Source organism: Danio rerio, chromosome 2 (assembly GCF_052040795.2).
Source record: "Danio rerio strain M-AB ecotype USA chromosome 2, GRCz13ab, whole genome shotgun sequence".
NCBI lineage: Eukaryota > Metazoa > Chordata > Actinopteri > Cypriniformes > Danionidae > Danio > Danio rerio.
The window spans coordinates 46,326,277-46,347,500 of NC_141022.1; the positions used below are offsets into that span (position 1 = coordinate 46,326,277).

General features: G+C 39.1%; 1 protein-coding gene across 19 annotated transcripts in view; it reads left to right on the forward strand.

The window, feature by feature from the left end:
• The window catches only part of efr3a (EFR3 homolog A (S. cerevisiae)), a 100,400-nt gene that overhangs the window by 4,684 nt on the left and 74,492 nt on the right, over positions 1-21,224 (forward strand). For 3 of the 19 annotated variants that reach the window (XR_015477610.1, XM_087239002.1, XM_087239004.1), the window contains exon 1: positions 11,457-11,982. Coding sequence is in view for 5 of the 8 variants with exons in the window: in XM_087239002.1 (XP_087095128.1) it covers positions 11,958-11,982 (25 nt within the window). In the remaining 3 variants the exon portion in view is untranslated. 19 annotated transcript variants of the gene reach the window in all.

Sequence of the window (21,224 nt, forward strand, 5' to 3'; positions counted from 1 at the left end):
AATTCTATATTTAGTTTGAGCCACATTAAAAGTTATTGTAAAATAGCTCATAAATACAGTACATTGACATGTGAACACACAGGATTAATTCGGTCTTTCTTCAGCAAGTCGCAACAAGTTTTTACTTTCATCCGTGTCAAAGTCACTCCCATGTGTAAATACCATGAAGTATTCCTTACCACTGCTAGTTGTGTAAATATTAACAAAGTCTAATGTACATGTATTGAAGTCCTTCGATAATGTTTCTTTTGTGTGTTTACTGCTTTATTGCCTATGACATTATTTAGTTTAGCACAAACTGATGTATTGTGAGAATATGTTGGTACTATTTTGTATGTTTTTTTTTGTTTTTTGTTTTTTTTGTACGATATTTATTTAGTTATTGTTGTGCAAGATTGCTTTGGTAACATTTCGTTTGCAATGATGTTTTATGTTTAGTTTGGCACTGTCTTGTTTTGGTTATTGTTAGTTTGCCAGTTAATTTCCCAGACGTTTCGGTGTTGTTTACATGACTGCTGTTGACGCAGTTAAGTGTGTGTCATTGCTTAATTTTGCATATAATATCGTTTTGTGCGGCATTTATTTTGGCCATTTGTGATATAGTTTCGTAAGATTGCGTAATGTGTAGTTTGACGCAGTAGACCAGACACCCTGAGGGTTATTGCTGCTGACGCTCTGCACTCAAACGAGAAGTGCAACACACACACACACACACACACACATTTAGAGAGTAGGGTGACCTCTCCACTAAAGTACAAACACAACTCCCACACCCCTCAGAGGGAGTATGATAACCTCTCTCCTCTGACACACACGCACACACAGTCAGTCAGTCTATTTCTGGGCAGTCAGGACCCTGTAAGACGAGCTCTTTATCCTTGACATGGGATGAGAGAGGAAAAATGATAGAAAAAGGGATTCTGTAAATGTTCTCTGAGGCTGCATTCAAGCTATAAGGCTATTTTTAAGGATGTTTACGTTCATCTACAACATAACCGACTTTATATAACTAGTTATCTAACATTGTTTACTTGTACCTTTACTTGTGGAATAAAGTCCATTGTTTAAAGAGGTTGATAAAACATGGCAATACAATGTGAGAGATATCATTCTGGTGAGGAATACTTGTGATATTTGATTAATAAATAAATGTGGGCAACTAAACGTGTTTGTTATTTTAATAAAATTTGTATTCTCGTGATTAAACATGTAATGTCTTATGCCTTGTTTCCACTGAGCGAGTTCGGTTTGGGTCACCTTTATCAGACTTGTTTTTCCACTGCCAAGTGGTACCAATGGTACCCTTCTGGTAGGCGTGGCATACGGCAGAAAGTTGCAGTCGACTTCATTCCCATTTAAAGTTCACACATCGAGAAGCACTTCTTACTAAAAAAAAGGGCTGTACAGTATATACATAAATGCTTATGTATAAGTGTTAATTACTAACCTTTCTATGAATAGGATTTGCTTATAGCTGCAGACCAATGATGCAAAATCTACAGTTTTTACGTCTGCGTTTATATAAAAGAAATAAATGAATATATAGTATGAATGAACACATACAGAGACTTGTTACCACTTACAAAAAAATACCCAAAACATACATTTAGGCATGATTTGGTTACATAAACATTACGAAACATATAAGCCTACAGTCAGTACAAACCTCTCACTTTATTTTTCACTAGCACATGTAACGTTAACATCTTGTTAAAAAGTAATTCCGTCATAGTTCAAAAAAGTTCAAAAGGTGATGATGATAATTAAACATGGCAGTTTGCCCATGTTTTAGGTTGCTCCTTCATTTGCTCCTTTGTTTTTATGTTTCTCTGTAAATCATTCAGCTGTTTACTTTTTAACTTATAAAAATATATATTTAAACCTAAATGTGTAATTTTTTTATATTATTATATTATTAGTTACATTATTAGTTATATACTACATAATATTAATAACAATAATAATATTTTTATAACAATAATAATTATTATTATTTAAATATTTTGTTATTAAATTTATAATGTTAAATTATTCATATAATAATTAATAATAACAACAACAATAATAATAATAACAACAACAACAATAATAATAATAATAATCTTTTCTTTTATTGGAGGCTTAAGTTAGCATATTGCATTATTTTTAATATAATAATATAATAAAAAATAAAAATGTATGATAATAAAATAGTAGAATAATAATAACTAGAATTGTACATTTCCTAAAGGAAATGTGAATGGGGTTTGCGTGGCAAATCGATGGGGTACAATGTATTTGTTTTGGTTGCTAGGGTGTTCTGAATGGTTGCTAATGTGTTCTGAGTGGTTGCTAGATGGTTGCTAAGGTGTCCTAAGTGGTTGCTAAGGCGTTGCTAGGCGGTTGCTATGGTGTCCTGAGTGGTTGCTAGGTGGTTGCTAAGGTGTTGCTAGGTGGTTGCTAGGGTGTTCTGAGTGGTTGCTAGGTGGTTGCTAAGGTGTTGCTAGGCGGTTGCTAAGGTGTCCTAAGTGGTTGCTAGGTGGTTGCTAAGGTGTTGCTAGGTGGTTGCTAGGGCATTCTAAGTGGTTGCTAAGGCGTTGCTAGGCGGTTGCTAGGGTGTCCTGAGTGGTTGCTAGGTGGTTGCTAAGGTGTTGCTAGGCGGTTGCTAAGGTGTCCTAAGTGGTTGCTAGGTGGTTGCTAAGGTGTTGCTAGGTGGTTCCTAGGGTATTCTAAGTGGTTGCTAGGGTGTCCTGAGTGGTTGCTAGGTGGTTGCTAAGGTGTTGCTAGGTGGTTGCTAGGGTGTCCTAAGTGGTTGCTAGGTGGTTGCTAAGGTGTTGCTAGGTGGTTGCTAGGGTGTTCTGAGTGGTTGCTAGGCGGTTGCTAGGTGGTTGCTAGGGTGTTCTGAGTGGTTGCTAGGTGGTTGCTAAGGTGTTGCTAGGTGGTTACTAGGGTATTCTAAGTGGTTGCTAAGGCATTGCTAGGCGGTTGCTAGGGTGTCCTAAGTGGTTGCTAGGTGGTTGCTAAGGTGTTGCTAGGTGGTTGCTAGGGTATTCTAAGTGGTTGCTAAGGTGTTGCTAGGGTGTCCTGAGTGGTCGCTAGGCCCTTACTAAGGCGTTACTAGGCGGTTGCTAGGTGGTTGCTAGGCGGTTGCTAGGGTAATTTGGGTGGTTGCTAGGCAGTTGCTAGGGTACCCTGGGTGGTTACTAGGCAAGCCTCACATACATGCCTGATGAAATACTTATACTTAGTGAGCATTTCTAGCAAGTTACAGTACTTGGCTAGTCAATATTAGCATGTAGCTAGTCACTGCTAGCATGTGTAGCATATAGGAAGTTCCGTTTGCTAGAATGAGTCAAACGAGCCAATCCCCAAGTCTCTACGATGTTCTGATGCCGAGATATAGCTGTTGATGAATGGTTGCTAGGGTACTCTGTTTTGTTGCTATGGGCGAGGTTGCAGAGTGAACTTGAATGTGGTTGGCTGTCCAAGTCAAATGAGCCAAACCCCAAGTCAATAGGACACTGCTAAGCAAAGATATGCATGTCGGGCAGTTAGAATGGCAGTCTATGGGACCAGTTTGGGGGCGTGGCTTGTGAGATTCATTATCATATTGAGATGCTCATTGGTTGTCTGAGTCAAATGAGCCATCCCCCAAGTCAATAGGACACTGCTAAGCAAAGATATGCATGTAGGCCAGTTATAATGGCAGTCTATGGGACCAGTTTGGGGGCGTGGCTTGTGAGCTTCATTATCATATTGAGATGCTGATTGGTTGTCTGAGTCAGATGAGCCCACCCCCATGTCTCTATGAAACTCCTATGTAATGTTATAGATGTGTGACCTTTATAATGGAAGTCAATGGGATCTGCAATGGGACATCCCACCCCATGTTAAGTCAATGGGGCACTTATTAGGGGTCTTTAAGTGGTTTGGGGGGGCGTGGCTTGTGAGCTTCAAAATCATATTGAGATGCTGATTGGTTGCCTCAGTCAAATAAGCCTACCCTCAAGTCTGTATGACAGTGCTATGTAATGTGATTGACATGTGAGTCAAGAAATGAATGGGAGTCAATGGGCAATGTAAAGTCAATGGGGACCCCTTTGGGACGTCCTAGCACCCCAGGGGTACAACTTATACCCCCTTTTGGGGTATGTTCTCATACAGGCTGCAACCCCCTACAGATGTTGCGAATCCCATATTTCTACGAATTTCACACTTGGCGCTATAACGCTTTAAAGGTTGTCCCATTTCGCGGGGGCGTTAGTGCTGTTCTAGAAAAATGAATGGGAGTCAATGGGGCCAATGTAAGTCAATGGGAGCACTTTGGGACGTCCTAGAGCCCCAGGGGTGCAACTTTTACCCCCTTGCAAGGTATGTTCTCACTTAGGCTGCAACCCTCTACAGATGCTGTGAATCCCATATTTCTATGAAATTCACACGCGGCGCTGTGAGTCGTCAAAGTTGGGCGTAATGTTGAGTCAATGCGTTTTGGGGGGTGGTTTTGGGGCCCCTGCGGGGCCCCAAAACCACCCACCCCTTATAAAAGTCATAGCACACCATTCCCGATAAAGCCGCACGATTTGAGCCCACTTTCAAGGGTCTGGGACGAAAGCTGCGGGACTAGTTACGCGCCGAAAAAGTGTACGGAAGAAGAAGAAGAAGAAGAAGGAAGAAGAATAATAAACCACAATAGTAAGAATGGACTTTGCCTATGGCAAACCCCATTAATTATTATTATTATTATAATTATTATTATATGAAGATTTTAACACTAAATCCAATAACAAAATCAAACAATAATAATTAAAACAATAATTCTAATTATTATTATTAATATTATGTAGTATATAATTACAAATAACAATAGTTCTACTTTTAAAAGAAATATGAAATTTTAAAAAATTACACATAAGTTTAAATATATATTTTTATAAGTTAAAAGGTAAACGTGGAGCACTGTTAATGCTCATTACTAAGATCATGTAAGGTTACTTAATGCATACTAATGGACCGTTTTTTATTATTAATGGGGTTTGCCATAGGCAAAGTCCATTCTTACTATTGTGGTTTATTAATGGGGTTTGCCATAGGCAAAGTCCATTCTTACTATGCTCTTTTGCTTATTATTATTTTTTTCTTCTTCTTCCTTCTTCCGTACCATTTTTCGGCGCGTAACTCGTCCCGCAGCTTTCGTCCCAGACCCTTGAAAGTGGGCTCAAATCGTGCGGTCTTATCGGGAATGGTGTGCTATGACTTTTATAAGGGGTGGGGGGTTTTTTGGCCCCGCAGGGGCCAAAAAACCCCCCCCAAAATCCCATTGACTTAACATTGAGCCGAACTTTGACGAATCACAGCGCCGACTGTGAATTTCCTATAAATTTGGGATTCACAACAGCTGTAGGGGGTTGCAGCCTAAGTGAGAACATACCCAGCAAGGGGGTATAAGTTGCACCTCTGGGGCTCTAGGACGTCCCAAAGTTTTCCCATTGACTTACATTGGCCCCATTGACTCCCATTCATTTTTCTAGAAGAGCACTAACGCCCCCGCGAAATGGCACAACCTTTGAAGCGTTATAGCGCCAAGTGTGAAATTCGTAGAAATATGGGATTCGCAACATCTGTAGGGGGTTGCAGCCTGTATGAGAAAATACCCCAAAAGGGGGTATAAGTTGTACCCCTGGGGTGCTAGGACGTCCCAAAGGGGTCCCCATTGACTTTACATTGCCCATTGACTCCCATTCATTTCTTGACTCACATGTCAATCACATTACATAGCAGTGTCATACAGACTTGGGGGTTGGCTTATTTGACTGAGGCAACCAATCAGCATCTCAATATGATTTTGAAGCTCACAAGCCACGCCCCCCAAACCATTTAAAGACCCTTAATAACTGCCCCATTGACTTAACATGGGGTGGGACGTCCCATTGCACATCCCATTGACTTCCATTATAAATGTAACACATCAATAACATTACATAGGAGTGTCATAGAGAAATGGGGGTGGCCTCATTTGACTCAGGCAACCAATCAGCATCACTATATTATAATGAAGCTCACAAGCCACGCCCCCAAATGGGCCCCATAGACTTCTATTATAATAGGGCTAGAAGCATATCTTTGCATAGCAGTGTCATACAGACTTGGGGGTTGGCTCATTAGACTCAGACAACCAATCAGCTTTTCAATATGATAATTAAGCTCTTAAGCCACGCCCCCAAATCCATTTAAATACCCTTAATAAGTGTTCCATTAATAAGTGTACACTGCCAGTTTGACGGGTCTACATGTATATCTTTGCATAACAGTGTCCTATAGACTTATGAGTTGGCTCATTGGACTCACACAACCAATGAGCTTTCCAATATGATAATGAAGCTCACAAGCCACGCCCCCAAACTGGTCCCATAGACTGCCATTATAACTGGCCTACATGCATATCTTTGCTTAGCAGTATCCTATTGACTTAGGAGTTGGCTTATTTGACTCAGACAACCAATGAGAATCTCAATATGATAATGAAGCTCACAAGCCACGCCCCCAAACTGATCCCATAGACTGCCATTATAACTGGCCTACTTGCATATCTTTGCTTAGCAGTGTCCTATTGACTTGGGGGTTGGCTCATTTGACTTGGACAGCCAACCACATTCAAGTTCACTCTGTAACCTCGCCCATAGCAACAAAACAGAGTACCCTAGCAACCATTCATCAACAGCTATATCTCAGCATCGGAACATCGTAGACACTTGGGGATTGGCTCGTTTGACTCATGCTAGCAAACGGAACTTCCTATATGCTACACATGCTAGCAGTGACTAGCTACATGCTAATATTGACTAGCCAAGTACCGTAACTTGCTAGAAATGCTTACTAAGTATAAATATTTTATCAGGCATTTATGTGAGGCTTGCCTAGTAACCACCCAGGTTACCCTAGCAACTGCCTAGCAACCACCCAAATTACCCTAGCAACCGCCTAGCAACCACCTAGCAACCGCCTAGTAACGCCTTAGTAAGGGCCTAGCGACCTCTCAGGACACCCTAGCAACGCCTTAGCAACCACTCAGAATGCCCTAGCAACCACCTAGCAACACCTTAGCAACCACCTAGCAACCACTCAGGGCACCCTAGCATGATGCTAGCAACTCGATTAGCATGTTGCTAGCATTATGCTAACACGATTAGCATCATGCTAGCTACATGCTAATTATGTTAGCATGATACTAGCAACTCAATTAGCATGATGCTAGCAACTCGATTAGCATGTTGCTAGCATGATGCTAACACGATTAGCATCATGCTAGCTACATGCTAATCATGTTAGCATGATGCTAGCAACTCGGTTAGCATGTTGCTAGCATGATGCTAACACGATTAGCATCATGCTAATTACATGCTAATCATGTCAGCATGATGATAGCATCTCGATTAGCATGTTGCTAGCATGATGCTAACACTATTAGTATCATGATAGCTACATGCTAATCATATTAGCATGTTGCTGCAACCTCGATTAGCATGTTGTTGCTTTTTGGCCAGTACGGTGATACATTTTACCCCATCGATTTGCCACGCAAACCCCATTCACATTTCCTTTAGGAAATGTACAATTCTAGTTATTCTTCTTCCTTCTTCTTCTTCTTCTTCTTCCGTACACTTTTTCGGCGCGTAACTAGTCCCGCAGCTTTCGTCCCAGACCCTTGAAAGTGGGCTCAAATCGTGCGGCTTTATCGGGAATGGTGTGCTATGACTTTTATAAGGGGTGGGTGGTTTTGGGGCCCCGCAGGGGCCCCAAAACCACCCCCCAAAACGCATTGACTCAACATTACGCCCAACTTTGACGACTCACAGCGCCGCGTGTGAATTTCATAGAAATATGGGATTCACAGCATCTGTAGAGGGTTGCAGCCTAAGTGAGAACATACCTTGCAAGGGGGTAAAAGTTGCACCCCTGGGGCTCTAGGACGTCCCAAAGTGCTCCCATTGACTTACATTGGCCCCATTGACTCCCATTCATTTTTCTAGAACAGCACTAACGCCCCCGCGAAATGGGACAACCTTTAAAGCGTTATAGCGCCAAGTGTGAAATTCGTAGAAATATGGGATTCGCAACATCTGTAGGGGGTTGCAGCCTGTATGAGAACATACCCCAAAAGGGGGTATAAGTTGTACCCCTGGGGTGCTAGGACGTCCCAAAGGGGTCCCCATTGACTTTACATTGCCCATTGACTCCCATTCATTTCTTGACTCACATGTCAATCACATTACATAGCACTGTCATACAGACTTGAGGGTAGGCTTATTTGACTGAGGCAACCAATCAGCATCTCAATATGATTTTGAAGCTCACAAGCCACGCCCCCCCAAACCACTTAAAGACCCCTAATAAGTGCCCCATTGACTTAACATGGGGTGGGATGTCCCATTGCAGATCCCATTGACTTCCATTATAAAGGTCACACATCTATAACATTACATAGGAGTTTCATAGAGACATGGGGGTGGGCTCATCTGACTCAGACAACCAATCAGCATCTCAATATGATAATGAAGCTCACAAGCCACGCCCCCAAACTGGTCCCATAGACTGCCATTATAACTGGCCTACATGCATATCTTTGCTTAGCAGTGTCCTATTGACTTGGGGGATGGCTCATTTGACTCAGACAACCAATGAGCATCTCAATATGATAATGAATCTCACAAGCCACGCCCCCAAACTGGTCCCATAGACTGCCATTCTAACTGCCCGACATGCATATCTTTGCTTAGCAGTGTCCTATTGACTTGGGGTTTGGCTCATTTGACTTGGACAGCCAACCACATTCAAGTTCACTCTGCAACCTCGCCCATAGCAACAAAACAGAGTACCCTAGCAACCATTCATCAACAGCTATATCTCGGCATCAGAACATCGTAGAGACTTGGGGATTGGCTCGTTTGACTCATTCTAGCAAACGGAACTTCCTATATGCTACACATGCTAGCAGTGACTAGCTACATGCTAATATTGACTAGCCAAGTACTGTAACTTGCTAGAAATGCTCACTAAGTATAAGTATTTCATCAGGCATGTATGTGAGGCTTGCCTAGTAACCACCCAGGGTACCCTAGCAACTGCCTAGCAACCACCCAAATTACCCTAGCAACCGCCTAGCAACCACCTAGCAACCGCCTAGTAACGCCTTAGTAAGGGCCTAGCGACCACTCAGGACACCCTAGCAACACCTTAGCAACCACTTAGAATACCCTAGCAACCACCTAGCAACACCTTAGCAACCACCTAGCAACCACTTAGGACACCCTAGCAACCGCCTAGCAATGCCTTAGCAACCACTTAGAATACCCTAGTAACCACCTAGCAACACCTTAGCAACCACCTAGCAACCACTCAGAACACCCTAGCAACCACCTAGCAACCGCCTAGCAACCACTCAGAACACCCTAGCAACCACCTAGCAACACCTTAGCAACCACCTAGCAACCACTTAGGACACCCTAGCAACCACCTAGCAACACCTTAGCAACCACCTAGCAACCACTCAGGACACCCTAGCAACCACTTAGAATACCCTAGGAACCACCTAGCAACACCTTAGCAACCACCTAGCAACCACTTAGGACACCTTAGCAACCGCCTAGCAACACCTTAGCAACCACCTAGCAACCACTCAGGACACCCTAGCAACCGCCTAGCAACGCCTTAGCAACCACTTAGAATGCCCTAGCAACCACCTAGCAACACCTTAGCAACCACCTAGCAACCACTTAGGACACCTTAGCAACCGCCTAGCAACACCTTAGCAACCACCTAGCAACCACTCAGAACACCCTAGCAACCACCTAGCAACACCTTAGCAACCACCTAGCAACCACTCAGGACACCATAGCAACCGCCTAGCAACGCCTTAGCAACCACTTAGGACACCTTAGCAACCATCTAGCAACCACTCAGAACACATTAGCAACCATTCAGAACACCCTAGCAACCAAAACAAATACATTGTACCCCATCGATTTGCCACGCAAACCCCATTCACATTTCCTTTAGGAAATGTACAATTCTAGTTATTATTATTATTTGACAATTTTATTAAATTTATAATGGTAAAATCTTCATATACTAACAATAATCTTTTTATAGAGACTTAAGTTAGCATATTGCATTATTTTAAATATAATACTATAAGAAAAATTATTAAAATGTATATAATAATAATAAAATATAATAATAATAAAAATATTTTTACTAATATTAAATGTCCATTATTTACAATCGTATGTTTTTTTTTTAAACAATGACAAATATCATTATTATGAACAACAACAGTTGGTACCATTATGTAATGTAATGTGTATTTATATAGTGCATTTATTGTGTATGACCATACACCCAAAGAGCTTCACAATCATGAGGGGGGGGTCTCTTCACACTACCACCAGTGTGCAGTATCCACTTGGATGATGCGATGGCAGCCACTGGACAACGGTGCCAGTGCGCTCACTACACACAAGCTGTTGGTGGAGTGAAGTGATTGTGATAGATCCAATTCGGTAGATGGGGATGATTGGGAGGCCATGATCGTAAGGGCCGATTGAGGGACTTCGGCCAGGACACCGAGGTTCCACTCCTACTCTTTACAAGAAGTACCATGGGATTTTTAATGACCACAGAGAGTCAGGACCTCGGTTTAACTGCTCATCTGAAAGACCATTATTGTAATTTAATATAAAAATGTACATTTTATTCCTAAATCTTTAATCATTTGTAATAATAAAAATAATTGGCTGTTTTACAAAGTTTGGTTGCATGAGTTTGTACACTCTTAACACTTTCTTTTGGCAGCAAAGTACTGAATAAGAAATTACAGAAGTCACTGCCAAATTTGATAATGAATGTAAATCAATAGTCTTTTTTTAATTAATGCAGCACATTAATTAAAAAAATGTCACTTCACAGTTCAGATAATATAATCAAAACTATTATAATTTATGCTAATAAATATATTTGATTCTTTTTACAGACTTTTCACACCCCTGACAGCTTCGGTTGCCAGCGAAGCATTGGCAAACCCTGACTTTGGATACAAAAAGTCATTCCTTGCTAATTTGTAGTTTGCACACCCTGCTGAACACGAGAACTGCTGTTTCAATAGGATTTTATGCCTTTTGTTCTTTCACGTTAGATATCTAAGCCACAGTAATGCAAAATGTTAATTGCTTCTCATTTTACTAAAAAAAACTGCAATCTGAACCAAAACATAGAGATCTAAACCACTTAGATCTATTTCCATTTAGATCAATTCCTTAAAACATCATAACCGATAGTCAGTATGAATGCATTTTATGTAGATGTGTTTGTGTAGCATCCTTCGCTCTCTTTTTCTCAAGGATTTCTCTCTCTGAAGGATCCCTCCATGTTTATCTCTCTCCCTCTCTCAAGGATCTTTCTCTCTCTCATGGCTTTGAGATGATAATGTGCGCGTTCGCAAAGCAAAGTTTGATCTTCCGTTGGCCGTTTTGAGTGCGCCCGAGAGTTTGATCTGTGTGTGTTTGATCTGTTTTGTATTGGTGTTCCTCGCTTCCCCTTTCGGCAGTGTCTCATTCATATGCGTGGTGGCCGACGCGCTAGTGAAGATGCGTTGTGAGGGAAAACATCAAGGCAAAGTGGCGGCGTGTGTGTTTTGTTTTGGTCAAGAGGGCTTGCGTGTGTGTGTGTGTGTGCGCGTGGTGGCATTATTCAAACAGATGCTGGTGTTGACACCGCAGTGAGATTTTCAATGTGCCAAAACATCAGCATCATCAAAATTAAATGCAGCTCACCCTTGTTGTGTCCTCATGCAGATGTGTGTGCGCGCGTGTGTGTATGTGTGTGTGTTGTAGAAAATGGTTAGACTTCCTGCACTGTACAGCACCTTGAGAGAGAAAGACAGAACGAGAGCGATTGTCTTGCAGGTCCAGTGAACAGACACAGACATGGACTCAGAGAACGCTGATGCCGGTAGGTCCGATCGGTGTGTTCATGCTTGGTTTTAATTATTTTTTTGTTGGCGTGTGCTTGATTTGCATCATTTTTTTGATGAAGCCTCTGTAATTTTTATATACATTATAGATTCTGTAAATGAAGCCTTTGTAATGTATACAAGTATGAAATGTTAGGCTTGACAGTTTGTTGACAATGTCTTGATGAAATGTTGGTCAATGTGTCCACTGAAAGGCCGAATAGCTGATTTTTTTGTGTAGCTTTGCAGATTTTCCTCCCCGATTTGTGTGGTTACAAGGACAGTAGTCAATGAACGATGTTTACTCTTTCTTTGTGTAACCTAGACTAAGAAATTAGTGTTAAATTGTCTGAAAAATACCTCCAGATGACTGGATTTGACAGCTTCCGGGCACTAGTGACTAAATTAGCATCAATCGAGGAATTAAGTAGAGGTCACAAAGAAGCTGCGCACAGGGCCCCCTGGAATATGCATTATTTTTATCCTGAATTTTCTTCTATTTTTCACAAATTCCATTTAATCTGTTAAAATTATTTTGGATATTCCATTTTATTGGTTATTTATTAGTAGTAGTCAGAAAGGTTGTCTTATTCATTGAAATCAAACACTATAGTAGTTTTACAGATGTATAGCACAGTATACAATATTACAGCTAATGTTATTTATGTAGTCTTTTACTTTATATGCATACAGTCTAAGTCTTTTATATGCATTTTATATAATGTCTCATATTCTTAATAACATGCTGATGAAATGTTGCTTCATTATTAAACAAAGAGATTGTAATGTTATTAAGTACGTTTTACTGTACACTCTCAGAAAAAAATGGTACAATGTTGTATCAAAGAAGGTACAAACTCTGTCACTTGGGCAGTACCTTTTTATGGAACAGAGGTGTACCTGAAGACAAAGAAACAAATTTGTACCGTTGCAGTTTTACTTTAAGGACATGATTTGTACCATAGGAAACCAAGATGTACCTTTTGGTTTTCAAAACTTGCAGACACAATATTAGATCTTCATTAAAGGTACAAATGTGATCCATAAAGGTACGACTACAGTGACAAGACACTTTGTACTTTAAATATAAGGAACACATTTGACACTGTTAAAGGCATTTTACTTGATAACCAAATAAATCAATTTATTTTCAGTAAATATAAAACATCAAATACATTTTAAACAATGTTTTTTTAAGTTTCTTTTTGTGCAAATGCACCTTTTCCATTTACAGTTATGAAGTAAAAATACTTCAACTTAAATCAAAAGATCTATTTTGTGCTTAACATTTCGCAAAAATGTTACAGAAATACATTCCTCTATGTACAATGTAAAACTTTTTTTCTCCAATTTGCACACAATATACGCAATCACTTAAAAGTTCATTTAATTTACTTCATTTTAAAATAGAAATCTGCACAATTATTGTAATAAGATATGCACAATGTTTGATTATCTTTACAATGCTAAAATGTCTACATAAACACTTTGCACATGCAGGACTTTTGCCAGCTAATGTGGGTAGTGGAAAGCAAACGTCAAAAGGTGCAGATATCAATAATGAAAATGTATTTATCAGAAAATGCTTACCAAGCATTTATTAAAATTCCTTAAAGGTTTAGTTTACAATATATAGTTTTGTTTGACCAGTTGTTTTGTATTATAGAACTTAGTAATTAATGTTTCTGAGTTTCTTTAAACATATGCCTTCAAATGATGATTCATGTTTTAATATGGAAATTATTCAAAAAATCACTTTGCCTTTCCAGTAATATTTATGTTCATAAATATTGTAATAAAGAAAGAGTTGTCCAACACTGATGTACCTTTTTTATAAGAACAAGTGTGTACCTTCATTTTAATTATACCATAAAAGCTAGGACAGTATCTTAGGAGGTCTTTTCTGGGTACAACTTTTACAAATATTTAATTTGTACCACTGTGTACCTTTTTAATCTGAGAGTGTACAATAGTAATAGTCATATATTTCTGTCACAATTAGTTAAAGTTAGAAACAGTACAGTTTGTTTGTGTAAATGAAATGATAATATTTATCTCTAAATCAAGCTAAAGTGCCGTCCTTAAAGTGAATGAAATGGCACTATTCATTTACACAGACACACGGATTGCATATTTAAAAGATATTTTTCCATTATTTAATTGTGTACATCCCTAGTTTATATTTATTCACCCTGAATGTGAAAAACAATGTATATTTTGTTGCATTTTATTTACTGGATTTTGTTATTCTGTCAGCATTTTCCTCAAGACTGAAACCGCACTGTACAGGTACACTAAATTAAATTTATTTGTTGGATTTACACCAATTTTTTTTAAGGTAAGCGGTTGCAAACAATTTATATGGGCTGAATTTAAACAAAGAAATTTATTTTGGTAATGTTTCATTGAATTTGTTTGTTTAAATTCAGCCCATGTTGCAGTTCAGCCTTATAATCTTAAAATGTCAGAAAAACATCTGTTTTGTCATCAGTTTAGACATTATGCTAGAGAATCATTTAAACGCTAGCTTTTAAGTGATGTTGGTGAATTAGCAATGGCTTCTGTTGTTCTGACGTCAGCTGCAGATGTGAAGGAATGGCAAAAGAAAGTAGTTCCTCTTACAAAAGGATTTTTAGACTCCGTCTTTGATTTTCTTTTTTGTATACACAATCATGCCGTCGAATTGTTGTATAAATGCAATATCACACTTATAGCACTGTAATAATATAATCACAGTGTTACATTTTACAGTTACAGTGTTACATCTATCTATCTATCTATCTATCTATCTATCTATCTATCTATCTATCTATCTATCTATCTATCTATCTATCTATCTATCTATCTATCTATCTATCTATCTATCTATCTATCTATCTATCTATCTATCTATCTATCTATCTATCTATCTATCTATCTATCTATCTATCTATCTATCTATCTATCTATCTATACATATACATATATACATAAATTTTCATACTATTTCCTCCAATTTTTTCTGGAGAAGATTTTGTTTTATATCAGCTAAAATAAAAACAGTTTTTAATGTTTTTAAAACCATTTTAAGGTCAAAATTATTAGCCCCCTTAAGCAATATTTATTTTGATTGTCTACAGAACAAACCATTATAAATTATTCTAAGTTGTCGAATTAACCTGGTTAAGCATTTAAATGTCACTTGAAAAAATATCTAGTTTAATTTTATGTATTTTCATCATGGCAAAGATAAAAGAAATCAGTTATTAGAAATAAAATATTAAAACCACAGAAATGTGTTAATAATATCTTTATGTTAAAGCAATTGTATGTGAAAAATAATGTTTAAATGTTTTATGTTTAATGGTTAAATGGCTAATCAGTTATTCCATAAAACAGCAGTTTCTTTAGTTATCCCATAGTTACCATTAATAAGGTCTAAAAATAAGGATAATTATGCCACTTACCACTACGTGTTTTTTTCAGGTCGGAGCTGTCATTCATGTATATGCAGCGGCATTGCTCGCTGCAAAAGTTGGGACTTGCTCAACTTTAAGCGGCGACGGAAGTGTCAGCCAATCAGATCGCTGTATGCAAATACAGCAGCTCAGACTGTGGCCTATTGCTGACTAATTTCATTGGCTATCGCCGCTATGATGATCGCGTCAGCCCCAACTTCAGACACGCCCTCTGTCAAGCATTGACACTGAAGCCTTGTGTAAATGGGGTGTAACGCCTATTTTACACCACAAGCGTCAACAGTGCGTGAGCAGAGCGTGAGCAGCACGTATGTCGAGCAGAAGCAGCACGCAGGCGTTTGCCTTTCACACCAGCTGCATCTGCAGCGCGCAGCTTTTCAGCAGCTGCTGCAGAGATCAACATATCTCTGTCTATTCTATCTAGTTACCTATGTCTCTCTATATTAAAATACACTTTTTAAACTTTTTATCTGCAGCAAGGCCCGCGGCAACTGCGGTTTCTTTAACCTACAAATCTTTATTTTACAAATTTTATAGATCAAATAGTGCTGTATGCTTCTCAAGCTGTCTACAGTCAGAAGACAATCGACTGTGATATGTCATTTGTTTTTTGATTGTGGTTGCTGTAGGCCTAGTTATAATAATATTTATACAATATAATTAAAATGATATTTATACATGATCAAACTAGTGTTGCTTTCTCCGCTTCAGTGATGTCCAGCGGCAGAGTAACAGCACGTTAATTCATGCTCGTGCAAAGAATGAGACGGAAAAAAGTGATCAATGCATGCCCTTCTTTTACTTATTTTCGTGTTGTCGTGTTCACAGTGCAAACAGCTCCCAGGTGGAATAACTTGAGCGAACATAAAGCAAAGCTGAATAAAGCTTTCTTCCTCTGCTTGAGCAGCACAGCACACAGCGAGTTCACATCATCCAGCATGCGTGTCGAACTACACTACCCACAATACACTTCGCTATGGACTTCAATTCCCGTAAATCTCTCTCCAACAAAACTGATACTAAAATTGTTTTACTATTGGTTTTGTAGTTCGGGCCGAAATAAAGGTTTGTTGCAGTTTTTAATCGTTTAAGTTCATTTGATTGACTATAAATAAATCAGTTGATATTATTGACACATTTATTGGGTAAAATTGTTACTTTTTACTGTCATTCAATGTATTTAGGTCATTATCAATGCACTGTCACTTTAATTGAGTGTGAGCAGTGCGTAAAAAATAGACCCAGCGCCGAAACTATCGCTGCACTGCTGCTTCAGCGACGCTCACGCCTTGCTCTGACGCGCTGCTGCTGCGTGCGGTATGAAAGCTCTAATCTGTTAACATGGACGCCGAAAACACACACGCTGCTCACGCTCTGCTCACGCGCCGCTGACGCTTGCGGTGTGAAACAGGCGTAAAAGTACACATATTTAAATGTACTTAAAAAGTACTCGTTACCCAATAATATTACTCGATTAAATGTAATGAAGTAAATGTAACTCTTAACTACCCGTCTCTGAAGACACTTAAGCCCAACCTGAAACTTGCAATTGCATTTATTGATTTTTGTTTTTGGCTAAATTAGAAAAGAAGTTTTGGTAATTAAATGTTATTTAAAATGTTATTTAAATGTTATTTGTTTTGTCGGACAGTTCATAGTAAAGTTCTTGAGTAAGCAGCCATCTCTAGGTGCTTTAGGCAAACAAAATTGAACATACTGCTGCTCTGGCACGATGTTTAATCATACTGAGAAGCGTCCGCTTAGCTGACATGTTTACTTGTTGTTGCTTATCTCTGTTGTGTGCATGAAACACACACTGACACAGTCCAAATGCATTATAGGATAAAAGCTAATTAAATGTCAGTAACGCCACCTTCACATATCAGATGTTTTATTCCATCTATTTGCATTAATTGACATGCATACCTAGTCCTTTATCTTTTGTCATTGAATTACTCACCCTCACGTCACTCAACATGACCTTCTGTGTTATAGCTGTCACTTTAACATAAAACTGATCATGCTTACGTCAATATTTCATTAGGATGAGCATTTTAACTACACGCATGCAGCCCTTCAGCATTATATTGACCACCCTGATCTTTAAATATCGGCTTCGGGCTTATTGAAAAAGCCATTTGGTTCGAACTATCATTAGAACCATTCAGAAAATGGAAAAAAGCTGAGGAATAATGCCTTTGAAATGGCGTATTTACTCACTGCCTAAGCAAATGTCATGCATACTTCATGTTGTTTTCCTAACCAATCCTCAGTATGCAGACATGCATGATTTCTTCAGTAGTAAAATGAATTGTCACCACCTGCCGTTCTCCCAGATGTCAGTCATGTTTTAAGATGCTTGGATACAGTTGCACTGCATTATGGGAAATAGTAACTGGGCTAATGATCTCATAAGTGCACCTCAAATGTGCAGACTAGGCAGAAGCGTTTAAATGGTTGAATTTCCCTCAAATGTGAAACCGCTCGGATGGTAGCAAGCGATAAGAGGTTTTCCGTTTCTCTCCTCCCTTCCCTTTTTTCTCTCTGTATTGACTAGCTCATGCATATTTTGTTATCTGTCTTCCACTCCATCGACCCGTACTGGTAAATTTAGCACCGCGTGTGTATCAGTGGGTTTGGAAGAGTGTATTTGTATAGACTCTACCTGTATTCTGTCAGATGGCAAAGGATTATAGGGTTTTTTTGCCTCACAGACTTTGGTCTTTGCTTGAAATGAGAATAGCAAGCCAGGTTTAAAGCAAACACGCACACACATACACAAACACACACACACACACACACACACACACAAATGCAAGGTCAGATGTTAAACTCTCATATAGGACTTTCTACATTGAACATTTGCTGTGGGTGCACCTTGTGGCATATTAAAACAAGACTATTGCTGCATTCAAATATGCTCATGTATGTATAGTAAGTAACATGGAAAACATGGCAGATGTGATATTATTTTATTCATCAGTGGTCTTCACAGCAGAATGAACCCCCAACTTATCCAGCATATGTTTTACACAGCGGATGTCTTTTCAGCTGCAACCCAGTACAGGGAAACATCCATACACAATTATTCACACACATACATTACGGTCAATTTACTTCAATTCACCTATAGCGCATGTGTTTGGTCTGTGGGGGAAACCGGAGCACCCAGAGGAATCCCACGCTAACATGGGTAGAACATACAAAGTCCACACAGAAATGGCAACTGACCCAACTGGGGCTGTAACAAGCAACCTTCTTGCTGTGAGGTGAAAGTGCTAATCACTGAGCCACCTTGTCGCCCCCAGACGTGATATAACATTCTTTTTTTTTTTTGGAAATGACTGGTAATATTTTGAGGAGTGTGTTTTGTGCTGTTGTTTTGCCTGTTTTATCATGGATGAATAAAATATGACACTAAAAAAAGCACCAGTAAGTGGCATTAGACAGATATTTCATTTGTTAAAATTTGCCTTATTTATTTTATTTGTATTATTAAATATTCTTGGTTTTTAAAATTGGTTTGCATTTCAAATAGCTGTTTGTTTTAAAATTGTGATTTAGTTTCATTATTTGTCAAAATATATTTATATTTTGCACAGAAGTTTTTATAAGCATTTGACAAAAAATAATAATAATAAAAAATCTGTTGATTTTCTCAGTTACTTCAGTAGATTGGAAATACAGTTTTTAGCTGTAGGCTGTGGTGATTCATTCATTCATTCATTCATTTTCTTGTCGTCTTAGTCCCTTTATTAAACCGGGGTCGCCACAGCGGAATGAACCGCCAACTTATCCAGCAAGTTTTTATGCAGTGGATGCCCTTCCAGCCGCAACCCATCTCTGGGAAACGTCCACACACACATTCACACACACATTCACACACACACACACACTACGGACAATTCACCTGTACTGCGTGGAAACCCACGCGAACGCAGGGAGAACATGCAAACTCCACATAGAAACGCCAACTGAGCCGAGGCTAGATCCAGCGACCTTCTTGCTGTGAGGTGACAGCACTACCTACTGCGCCACTGCTTCGCCCTATGGTTATTCATTAAATGCAAGTTAATACAAACAAAAACAAAACAAAATTTAAACTTGTTATTATTTTTGGGTGAACTATCCCTTCAAATGCTTTCTCTCTGTGAAGCTAGATGGATTTTGATTGCCTGTTAATGTTTTTATTATTCATCTGCTAAAAGTGATTGCAACGATATGTTATTGTCGTGGCTCAGCTATTCTTTTATCTTTAGAACTACATCTTTATTATTATTCTTTTTTGATTATTACCCTTAGTGTTAGACCAACCTCTAAAAGTGCCAATATATCAAAAAAGCAAACGCTTCAATTTTATTTTATTGACTATTTTATTGACTCATTTGCATTTTTGCGTTTATGCAAAGTGCGCACGATAGTCCTAAAAGTTGTGCCTTGGTTATCATGCATTATAGCTTCTCTCTTTCTCTCTTAATATAGATTGTAATTCTGTTATAGCAGCTTTCTCTCTGGCTCCGCAGTCGCTCTTCAAACTCTTAAGCTATTTCAGGTCCTCATAAGGTTAAGAGGATTTTCTCTGCAGGCACTGAATCAATCTCTTCATTTCCCCAGATGCTCTCGTGTTGGCAGTAATGGGGATTCAACAGGCACCAGTGGGAAGCGGGATTTGCACCTTGCTCTGGGTGGGCCGCTCTGGGTGAGCGCCCCCTGCTGGAAGTGGCTGTGTCATCTAGCTCAAAATAGAGCTTTCTTTGTGCAAATTGAGAGAGAGGGAAGATTTGTTATTTCACATTTAGTTTGATATTGGTATTATTGATAGTCTTTCCTGTTGCTTTGATTGATTTAGCCAAGGCTTGTTCACTTGTTTTGTGTTTTTGAAAACTTTAAAATGTGACATTTTTATTTGGCTGGAAATCAGAGGATGGCTCTTCCTTTTTGCAGTGGACACTAGAATTAGGCAAAATCACTACTTTTGAAAAAAATGTCATGTAAGCAGATGGACAAAGTACAGTTGAAACCAGAAGTTTACATACACTCTAAAAAAAAAAGGAACATAATCTTTTATTTTTTTAATGTCTGACGGTAAATCATACTAAACGTTTACTATTTTAGGTCCGTAAGGATTACTTAAATCAGGGGTCTCAAACTCAATTTACCTGGGGGCCGCAGGAGGCAAAGTCTGGGTGAGGCTGGGCCGCATAAGGGATTTCACAAAAAAAAGTCCTCAAATGTCATTATTAACAGTTTTAATTATTTCTTCTGAACATGAAGTGTCCTGAACATTAATAGAACATTGAGTGAAGATTATGAACAGTTCTTCTGAACATGGTATCTTTTGCCTACTTCTTGCTGCCAGAGACTTGACAGCGCTTCTTCTCACAAATCTGAACCACATTTGGCTTTAGAGCGGAAGCAGTTGAGACCCTCAGTATGGCTTGAAGATGATCATCATTAAGTCTAGACCTGTACTTTGACTTATTGAAGTCCTAGGGAAAAAGTAGGGGAACTCACTCAAAACTTCCATTCCCTCACCTAAAAAAAGGCGTATATATGTATAAATAAAACACCCCCACCCCACTCCAGTCACATCAGTCTGTACCAGTCTGTATCTACCTATAATATCAATATATATAAGATGCAGGGCAGGCACGTGCACACATAGGGCTCAACCTGTGCAGTGCACATGCCCTTTTTAGTCTTGCATAGAAAGTGCCCTTCCAAAATGATCAAAAGTGCCCCCGCGACGCGACACACCCTCGGTCCCGCCCTTGAGTACGCGC